The 11,353-nt window shown below is 37.8% G+C and overlaps 1 protein-coding gene across 2 annotated transcripts in view; it reads left to right on the plus strand.

The window, feature by feature from the left end:
• TRABD2A (TraB domain containing 2A) overlaps positions 1–9,400 on the plus strand; it is a 77,694-nt gene extending 68,294 nt beyond the window's left edge. The window contains exons 5-7 of one of the 2 annotated variants that reach the window (XM_026672864.2): positions 1,479–1,566; positions 4,606–4,857; positions 8,553–9,400. In XM_026672864.2, the coding sequence (XP_026528649.1) occupies positions 1,479–1,566; positions 4,606–4,857; positions 8,553–8,724 (512 nt within the window). In that variant the 3' untranslated portion in view covers positions 8,725–9,400. The remainder of the gene's footprint in view (positions 1–1,478; positions 1,567–4,605; positions 4,858–8,552) is intronic. The other variant, XM_087957452.1, reaches the window with a different exon arrangement.
• The last annotated feature ends 1,953 nt before the right edge of the window (positions 9,401–11,353 follow it).

Consider the following 11,353-nt stretch of genomic DNA (forward strand, 5'->3'; position numbering starts at 1 on the left):
TTGCTCCCTGCATATGAATTACCAGCAAAGAGGAATGGACTTCATACGTCTTAGAAATTCTGTCACATGCCTGATCCATGACATGGTGGACAGCTTATTTCATATACTAATAGTCAGAATATGTTTGTTTACAATAGTGGTTAGTATCTAACTACTTTCTCTTTGTCTTCTTGCAGGCTACAACTACATCCTCTCTGCCTTTCAAGGTTATGCTATTGTAGTGTTTGTTACACAAGATCTTTTTCTTCCTTTGAAGGTTCAAAGCTAGTTGCTTCTGTAAGAGCTTCAAAGCTGTTTTTGGATTGAAGAATATCTTCTGTGTCTCTTGCTTCTGGTTGTCATTCTTATCTGCTGTACTTGTTCCTTTGTTTACATTTCTTCCTTACGGACAGTTACTTCTTTTGTTGGTTGCCTTTGTATCATCTTCTTTGTTCCCCAAAAAATCTTTATTCTTTCTTACGAATGGTAATATGGTCACGGCCACTCCATTTCTTACCTTGAGCATTAGACTTCTTTTTAAAAATCACATCAGCATAATAACACCTGAATATTAATTAGGCAAATAGTATTTTAGGAAGCTAATAGGTTGCTTGCAGATAGGCATGGAGCTTCTCAGGAGCTTGATAATCTTCTATTCTGCATTAATGCTTTAATAACTTTGTTTTTAAAATTATTTTTATTATTATGTTTTTAAGAGAAGATTGTTTATATTGGTGATTTATAAGTATCCTACTTTTAGATTTCATTTTCTACTAAGGATACTGATAAAATTGAGCAAGTCCAGAGACAGCCAACAAAAAAGGAGACAAAACATATCAGGAAAGATTGAAGGACCTAAATATATACAGTCTGGAGGACAGAAGGGAAAGGGAAGACATGGCTGAAACATATATTAAGGGTGTGAATAGGATTCTAGAAGGCAATATTTTCAGTATGAAGCAAAGATCAAGAACACGGGGGCATAAACTCAAACTGACAAGGGGTAAATTCAAAAGTAATGTTAGAAAGGATTACATCACAGAAAGTGTGGTGGAAGCCTGGAACCAACTTCCAGTGGAGTTAGGGAATCAGTCCTCAGTACCTGAGTTTAAACATGCTTGGGATGAACATATGTCTATCATCTGACAAAAATTTAAAAAATAAAAATAATAAATAAGAAAACAACAACAACAACAAAAAACCAAAATGAAGACTCAATGGACAGTAGGTCTTTTTCTGCTGTCAGTTTTCTATATTTCTATGTTTCATTATAACTAAAGTTAAATCCAGCATGATTGGATCAATTCCTACATCTCTAGCAGCTTTTCCTAACCTCAGTCTCCAGCTAGGGGATGGTTGGTTTACAACAGAGACTTTCTAGGGTCAGTTAAAGCAGGTGTTCATGTAAACTTTGCATTGTTGTCTAATCTGTACTTTAAAATGTTGTTTATGTGCTTTGATTAATGTTACTTGGGGCTTTTCTCTTTTATTACCTAAAGGTCATTTCATGGGCAACAATACAGTCATAGATATTTTGAGGAGAAAAGGATATGAAGTAGACCATACATCTGCTGGGCAAGCAATCAGGTAACAACTGCTTTAACAATCATCTTCAGGAAACAAAACATAATAGAAATGCATTTTGGAGTTGAAACTACTGCCATTTTATTCAGTGTAAAACCGTGTGAACCTGGACACTTGCAGAATGAAAAGCCTGCCAGTTTCCCACATCCTCCTCTGCTTCTCACTCATGCCTCAAGTTCTCTGATGGAAAAAAAAAAACAGACCATTGTGTCAATAGTTCTACCACGTAGAAGCTTAATATTTGTAAGTTGAGTGAAAATATAATCATGTCTTCATAGCCATCATGCACTGTAGTCTATACTGTAGTTTCACAAAATAGTGTTTCCAATTTACTCTAAAACTGATTGTAGGTGATGATTTTCTTCCAGATGACACAAAATTACTCTTCTCTAAGGGATATCTTATCTTCTGTCTATCCATGGTAAATGGTACTGGATGTCACTTTTGTGAGTTGCTCTCTGCTCCAGCAACGTAGATCCCTCTCTAAACTTCACTTCCTCACTTGACAAATGAAATGCCAAGTTATGACTTCCATATGTGAATAAATTTCCACAAATATAGCAGACTTGTCAGGTCCTATACATCTTTTGGCATTCAGGCAGATAGCAACACCAGAAAGTTTCATATCAACCAAAACATGATCTTTTCAGAGGATGAAAGCTGACTTATACATTCCAGAACAATTCCTCCAATGTAGAGTGCCAGTCATTTTGGTAGCTCTTTAAAAGAAGCAGGAACTGGGAAATAGCAGATATGAAAATCCATTCAATTCTGTCCTAATGCAAAGTGAAAGGTTAATTATTATTTTATATCTTGTTTTAATACAATTAAAATATACCTCAATAAATAGACTTTTTGTATCACAAGTAATTATCAAAATGGCTTGGGGGGGGGGGGAAGTTTTCGAAGAAATACAAATAATTTCAGTGGACACAGGTCATTCTAATTGCAACAGCAGAAGAATAGTACTATGTCATTCTCTATTACTACACCCGGCCATGATAATTGTTTAAAATAAACACAAGAATCCTTTAAAGTTGGCTTAAATTTACATTTTTGTTTTACCGATTATAAGATACTCGGTATGCTGGGGGTTTCCTGAACTATCCAAAACGTGATGAGTTCAAAGAATGTTAGACTGCAATAAGACTTTTTCCTCTCCAAAACCAGTGGGAATTTTATTCCATATACATGGAAGGATGGAGGAAAGCAGGAGGAGGAAGACTCTGCTTAGGTTATAATAATGAACTACCAAGTAAAAGTATGTTGTGATCGGCATATAATGAAGGCGGTTAAATATTTGCCCATGTTTCGCCAGAGTGGAAGAAAATATTTCATTTTCTTTGACCACATTTCCCTTCAGTATTAAATCATGTGGAAGTGGCATTTATCCTTTTGCTTAAACATTCTTTATGGATGAGTCACTGAATGTTGACTCATCAGAGAAAATGAGAAGTATCTCTGTACAAACCTTTAGTGAATTCTAAATGCTTCTTTCTCTCTCTAGTTGCTTTTGGGAAAAGCAACATTGAGACTCATCCTGTTCTCATCTGGGCTCTCCCGAGAAACTGCATTTCATCTCCTATTTGCCTGGCTTTAAACAGTTTACCTGAAGTTCATTTTACATTCCCATTCCTGAGTTAAGGTTCACTGAGCGCATTTCATTGAGCATTAAAGGCATGAAGGATGTTTGTTTTAGTTTCCGCCTTTCTGGCGAATTCAGCTCACTGGGGGAAGAAAAAGGGAATCGCATAATATCCACTGCTTTGCAAATGCTACATTTTTCTTCCTGTTGTCTTATCATGCAATGGATAGTGTGCGCATATGCTATTTTGTGCATTTGGAGAGTCTGAAGGTAATCTCTCCAACCACATGATATAGATTATTATCCTTTCAATTGTCTTTAATATCAAAGAGGAAATTTTCCTTTACTCATTCTTTTAGTACATTCTGTGGGCAATACAATACCAGTAGTGGCTTCGTGTTGGGGTGCTATTTCTGTTACATTTGTGGCGATTTGCAATGTCCTGTGGACACATGACCATGGGTTATGATGGCTTTGCCAAAAATTGGCAATTGCTTCTAGGTTTCGGCAAAACCATTCCATAGCAAACAACCAGTTTGCTTAACAACCATATTTACACTTACAACCTCTGTGTTTGCTTAATGACTGCTGCAAAAAATATAAAATCAGGTCAGTCATGTACCCATCCCATTTTATTACAACTTGTGGCCATAATGATTGTTAACTACCTGTACTACTAAAACTCTAATAATATTTAACTGGTGAAATGATGCTTCATATGACAAAACTTTTTCAACCAAGACCTCAAATGGGGTAACTTACAGAATGCCAGAACGATCATTACTGAGGTAATGAGATCTGTGGAAGGGTGGCTGCTTCAGTGTTGCCAAGCTGTCAAATTCTGACTGTGGCAATCATGTCATCCTCATTTCCAATGCTCCCTGACAGCTTCCTGGCCATTTGCACAATCTCTTGTTCCTTCCCCTATCCAGTAGCAGCCACTTGTACCTCCCCTATGGGAAGCAAAGGGGGGAAGGAAAAAATGGAGGAAGGGAAGGAAGAAGGAGGGAGGGAGGGAGGGAGGGAGGGAGGGAGGAAGGAAGGAAGGAAGGAAGGAAGGAAGGAAGGAAGGAAGGAAGGAAGGAAGGAAGGAAGGAAGGAAGGAAGGAAAATTTCTATGCTCACTGACAGTTTCCCATAAGGACATTCAATGGGAAAGCCAACAGGAAGTCAAAGATTGCTCCTGCTCCCTCTGAATTTTTGCCAGCTGATGGCCATTCTGCCCCTCTAAGGAAACATCTCTGAAATGATAACCCAATGGGACACAGGTTTTTTTAGTATTTTATTATAGCTTGCTTTAGAAAGAAGGTGAATGGGCACTTTTCCTGTGTTGAACATTTTTGACACTTTCAAGGGAGCGAGGTATTTGAAGCACAAATACTTGAAATGTTTGTAGCAATTTACTTGGCAGACAATCAGCCCCTATTCTCAACCTTACTTTATTTTGCTTTTTATAGTGGAAAAAACCAACAGAAGTTCTTGTCTGCCCTCTCCTCAACATCCCCAGAATATGCCTCTTACATTATCTCCCAAGAGATCCAACAACAACAGGAGGAAGAAGAGGAGGAAGAGCTGTGGCCCGACACATTATTGCCCGAAAACATGGACCTGCTGGAGAAAGCAGAGAGGAAATACAACAAGAAGAAGAAACAGCAGAGGAAACAGCGCTTTCGTCAGTTCAATGACCTTTGGGTACGCATCGAGGAAAGGTAATGCGTTTCCGAGAAATAGTAAAAAGGGCGCCCTTTAAGAGAAACATAATTTGTTTATTGGTTTTTCTGCCTACCGTAAAAGAAAGATTCTCTGCAGTTTACAGTACAAGCACAAAAAAACCAGCACAATAAAATACCCACAGTATAGTCAAAGCAGCTAAAACTAGAAGCAGATGAACTCCAGATGAATTCACATAACAGCCATTAAAACAGTGAAATCAATTCAAACTCTTCAGGCTCTCTGAAATAGTTCAGTTCAGTTTTTAGTAATTCACAGAAAGCCAGCAATGTGGTAGTCTGGTCAAATTAGCAAAAGGAGGTTGTTCCTCAGTGAGGCTCAGCACCTTCAAACCTCCAACCCACATACCTTGCAATGGGAGGTGGGGGCGGGGGAAATCACCAATGGTTTTGTCTTGGACATAAAGGTTGGATAATTCAAAACTGGTTGCAGAAGTTGTTCCTACAGGTGTTTTGGTGCCGAGCTACTGTATACATATTTATATTTATAAAACCAGTTTTTGAAATTGCATTTGGAAGCCTATTGGAAGCTAGTGAAGATCCAGGGCACTGATGTCATATTCTTTTCATGGCATACATCAGCCAACAGTGGACCAATGCTAGCTTCTTATTGGTATTCAAAAGCAGCCCAATGTAGAACATATTGCAGCAGTCTAGACAAGCCATGTTGAGGCCCTGACTTCTCACTTCAGGTTGGGCTGCTATTGATGCGCCAGCTGTCCATCCAGCAATAGCTATGAATCTAGGAGGATTTGCATTCTTAGTATTGGAATTCACAAGAGTATTCATGAAAGATAGTAATATACAGAAAAGATTAACACAAGCAACTTATAACCATTGGCAAAAGTTTCAAGGCTTTGTATCACATGTTGGTTCATCATGTATATCTGGGAAATCCATAACCAAGAGAGCTGTTGCTTTCCAACAAATCATATTTGATTTAGGCACTCCCTTTGATTCAAGGGGATATTTACATAATAAATAGCCACAAACATCAAGAGCCATAACAGTGAATTTGTTTAGGCCAAGGGTCTTCAAACTTGGCAAGTTTAAGACTTGTGGACTTCAACTCCCAGAATTCCTAAGCTAACATGACTGGAGGACGAATTCTGGGAGTTGAACTCCACAAGTCTTAAAGCTGTCAAGTTTGAAGATCCCTGGTTTAGGCCCTTTTAAAACCATCTAAATTAATCAGCTTCACTATAATTAATGCAGTAAATTCTATCACTTAAGTATTGCAAAGAAATAATAGTGTAGCTGTGATTCTTTTAGCTGTTTGGGTTCAGCAGCTGAACTCTTAACATTGCAAGATAAAGGGGAGGGGATTTTTGTTCATATTTTCCACACCATCCATAACCTGGTCATATCTGGAGCACGGAGAAGTTTCAGTGCTCCAAAACTTTTTCCTTCATTACTTAAATCTGCCTATCAGAAAGTCCTTATTCAAATATCCCTGTTGTGACTGGATAACAGGTTTATGTGTCCCTAACCAAAGAAAAAACACTTTTATCCCATTTTGTGTAATTTATCCATGTTTGGGAAGCACTGTCTTGTCTTGTCGAAAAGCCAAAATAGTTCTGTTTTAAGTTCTCAACCTTAAATTTTTTTAAAAAAAGATCAAAGCTATGGTTACAAAGAACAAGCCTTGCTACAAAAAAAATTCAAGGCAAATTATCATTTCAAAAGTGAAAACACTCTAGAGATTCCAATTGTCATTTACTACAATACATTTATCATTAACAAATGTTAAAAATAATAATTGTAATTGCCATTGCCATTACATTCTGGTATTTTCTTGTTTCATTGTTAATAACTAAAAGATGGATGAATATAGCTGAAGGTATAAGTAGAGAACTGTGACAGTTCTCTGTAAATCTGTAAATTAATTGTAAATTAATCTTCCACATTATTTGGTTTGGAGCAGGAGCTTTTATAGTACTGAGCACTGAAAAAAAAAAGCTTTTCTGTTAATTTCTGGAAGTTAATCAGTCTTGGTTCCTCTTTGGAGAGATCTGCTATTAGTGTTACCTGTTTATTTATTAAATTTATCTGCTACCCATCTCACTACTAAAGCTACTTGTTCTTTGCATAAACTGACAACTGGCTATTTTCCATATGTCTTTGAACATCTTTTTTTTTTAACTTCAGGGATGTGTGGGTTTAAAAGATACATTAACTACCTTCAAATTTCCCAAGTTTCTTTTCGTTTATTGCAGGGGTCTCCAACCCTGGGGCTGTGGCCCACACTACTAGGCCATAACCTATTTGGAATTGGGCCATGTGAGTGGCTGGCTAGAGAAGCTCAACTTGTGTGAGTGGTGGGCCAGAAGACACTTGCACTGTGCACTGGCTTGCTGTTCGCACAACTTGAGCTGTGTACGCGTGTACATGCCCACCCTCATGCAGCCCAGTTCCCCTCTCCCCCCCAGCTGGACCAAGCCACAAAGGTTGGGGGGGCACTAGTTTAATGCACTTTGCCACACAGAAGTAGAGTAGAATATTGCAGCTGGCATAGACTGATTGGTTTAATTTGAAATTAATATGTTTTTATGTAACTGATTTCAATTTTTCCCCTGGAATTTTAATTTACTTTATGCTTAACAGAGCACTAATAAATCACGTGATCAGACAGGGATGAAAAATGATGTCAGATTTTTATTTCTCACTCACACATGTCAAAATATCGATGGTCCGTTACTTGCATCTTTTGCGTGGTTCATCTTTTGGAAATGTAGTTCCAGTTTCTGGGGCCTCTTCTGAAGGATATCATCTCCCCATATATGGCATATTAATTAATTGGGTAAAGGAAAGTGAGGGGAAAGAAGAGAATCTGTTTTTAAGGAAGCTGGGATAGAATGCTTTCAATTTTATAATTGTGCTGATAGCCAAGGTTAATATATTTCTGCCCAGGAAAATATCTATCCTCCAGCCAGGGAGGTCAGAATAGTGAATAAATTACAGAACAACCCAAGGTTTAATGGTTCCGTGGGAAAAATCAGCAGCTTTAATGCCATTTGATGTTTTTGATCCTGAAAGTTAATTTAAATCAATGCAATGATATGGGAAATATCTGACTATTATTCAACTTGGGAAGATTGTACAAAACCTCATAACCTTATTATTTGAATTGCTTTGGGGAAAATTGATATTATAGAGAAAAATAAAGCAAGAAAATGGACGTGCATACTTCAGCAGAATATCTATTAAAGTTTACCGAGGATAGAAAAGTACATGGAGAGATTTTAAGATGTGCAAAGGATATGAAGTTTCAAGGAGTAAACATCCAAAGAAGCAAAAATGTCTGTGAAATAAATGTCTGATTTGTTATAGAAAGTCAGAGTTGGGAATGTCAACAGAAACATAATACAAATTCCCACCTGAATGCAATGGGAAAGAATTCCTTAATACTTAATGTTTGATGTCACTGTCAGCTATAATGTAACCAATGTTAGGAAACTGGATCATTTTTATTACGTATTATGTAAGAAATGCAAGTGGAAGATTCAATAGGCGGCTTCCATACTTGGTCAAAGATCTACATTTCTTGTGAACTGTGCAGTGTAACGCTTCTTATTAGGCAACTGTAGCTTTTGACAGGGCCTGTCCGTCATTTTTCCCCCCCCTTTTGATCAACTGCATTTAATTGGGTTTTTTTCTTTTTTTTTGTCTTATAGCACCACCGAACCACCTCTGAGGATTCATATAATTAATGGTTACATTTCTGTGGAACCCCAGCCACGAGGACACAAGCAATCCCGCCATATCCAGGCAGAAATGAGCTCTTCTAGCAGACCCTTTCCAGTCTTCTTCACATTGACTTTTGTGTTGCTTATAATAATCTGTTGAAGGTAGAATGACTCTCCCATATTGAGCTATGTGCCTTTAAAAAGCGGGGGGTGGGGAGGTTTGGGGGGGGGGTAGAGAAAAGGAAAGCATCTTTTTTTCTGAACAGGAAATCATCTGTGTGGATTTTATTCTTTTAGAAGTCATCCTTTTCCTGAATCTGGACCATTAACTTGATTAACTGCTTTGACCATACCCATTGCAGGAAAATATATTTTTTTAATGAAAGCCATTATTTATTCTTCCCTTGCAGAAGAATTATTTCATGTTATCCCAGAATTATTGGGAAATATATATGTGACATAGCTGTTATTTAGCTGTATGGATTTGACTTGAAGACCATTTATTTGGGGGTTGGTTTGTTTCCATGTTGTTTCTAGTTTTATGGTGAAGAAAATGTTCAGCACTTTAAAGCAATAGGAAGAGATTAAAAAGAGTGCCAGATTTACATGTTTCCTTCCTTTCACCTGTTCCTGATAGGCCTTGTTCTCTGGCTGTAACAGCAGTTTCTTCCACTGACATTTTATCCATCCGTTCTTTTTTAAAAAATTCTCTAAGTGCAAATGGGTCTGTTTGACAGTTCAAAAGCTAGTTCATTTTTAAAAAAACAATTACTATTACTATAAGCTATTATTTGTACCCTATTTGACTCCTATTTGAAATAAAGAAGTGCTCCCTACTCCCTGTCTCTTCAGAAAGATTATTAAGTCTTGCCAAAAGATGATGGTGACATGGTGGCTCAGTGGCTAAGACGCTGAGGTTGTCGATCAGAAAGGTCGGCAGTTAGGCGGTTCGAATCCCTAGCACCGCGTAATGGAGTGAGCTCCTATTACCTGTCCCAGCTTCTGCCAACCTAGCAGTTCAAAAGCATGTAAAAATGCAAGTAGAAAAATAGGGACCACTTTGGTGGGAAGGTAACAGCGTTCCATGTGCCTTTGGTGTTTAGTCATGCCAGCCATATGACCATGGAGACATCTTTGGCTCTTTGGCTTTGTAACAGAGATGAGCACTGCCCCCAGAGCCAGAAACAACTAGCACGTATGTGTGAGGGGAAACTTTACCTTTAATATATGACAGCACCTCTTGAGCTGGCAGGGTAATATTAATTCTTCATTTTCTAGGATACATGTGTAATTTTGGGAAACATATCAATTGCCTACCTAACAATGAGAAGGGACATTCAAATTAAATGATGAGAGAGAAGCTGTGCATTCACACACATGCAGAGACTGTTAAGGACCATTGTGAGCTCGGAAGAAACTGTTTCTTCAGTGATTTGGGGGAAAAAAGTATTTATATGTTGGCATGTAGTTCAAAAATATATTTTTCAAAGTGTGTGCATTGCTCTGTTGTTTAAAACAGTGGCCCCCAACCTTTTTTGAACCAGGGACCGGTTTCACGATTATGTATTCTTCCACGGACCAGTACCTGAGTAACGCGAGACTCCACCGCCATCGGGACGGCTCTTCGTTCGAAGCCGCCCCCCCCTCTTCGACGAAACTAAGGCTTAAGCACCCAAACGCCGCTTTCCAACTGAAAACCCGGAAGCACTTTCCAACTGAAAACTTGGAAGCGCTGTCGAAACAAGATGGCGGCACCCAAGCTTTGCGGCCCAGTAAAAAATGATCCACGGACCGGTACTGGTCCGGGGACCGGTGGTTGGGGACCCCTGGTTTAAAAGGCTCATATTCTTTTTTGGGGGGAATGGGTAAATTCAATTACCAATGAAATAAAGAAGTTACCATCTGCAAAGAAATTGAGAAGCATTTTCAGTAGGTAGCAAAGAGGAGATCAGATTAATTGCACTTGAGTCCTGGGGGTGAAAGAGGGTGGACTTCATAGATATGCACCATGAAACAAGAACCAGCAATATAGCCAAGAAGAAAACCCTGGCATTGTAATATAAAGTTCATCAGCTCATATGAAATAATTGTGAAAAAGGTAAATTATAGACACTATGAAGAAATTGATTCAAAAAGCACCACCATAATATCTGTATGTGAATATATTTGCAAGATTGCAACTTTATTCTTCCCATCTCAGGTAAAAATAGATCACTAGAGAAATTGAAGTCACAGCACTTTGATATTTTTTAAATGTGATTTTTAAAAAATAGAACAAAATTGACCAAAAGAAATGAGTTCAGAAGAGAAGAGGGTTATATAATTATATGGAGAACCTAGAGGTTTTTTTTAAAGTGAAGTTCATCTACTGGAAATTACTGTGGCACATTTGCAAAGGAATAGTCTGTTGTAAAATCAGTTGTGATATTGGCTTTGATGACTTTAAACGATGATTTGGCAAATTTATGGAAAATGGCAATATTGAATTACAGATTGTTACAGACTGTTAAACGCTTTGGTTCAATTCTAATACAGGATCCTCAAACCTTCTGTCACTAGATTACATGGATATTTGGTTCTTACGTTCATATTTTTATGCTGCTCAATTCTCTCAAGAGTCCACACATAGGTTTTTTTTTCTCGAAGTCATTCTGAAAATGTATGAAGTATAATAAACTAGTAATAATTTTCTGTTCTTGTAAAGGTATCCACTACCACTGTAGTCCATGATGTTGTCATGTTGCCTGCAAAGGCTTGAAAAAATGTTATAATTTAAATATTGAATTAAG

The sequence above is a fragment of the Notechis scutatus genome, chromosome 2 (genome assembly GCF_049901735.1).
Source record: "Notechis scutatus isolate UNSWTSFEM ecotype Mainland chromosome 2, rNotScu1.2, whole genome shotgun sequence".
Taxonomy (NCBI): Eukaryota; Metazoa; Chordata; class Lepidosauria; order Squamata; family Elapidae; genus Notechis; species Notechis scutatus.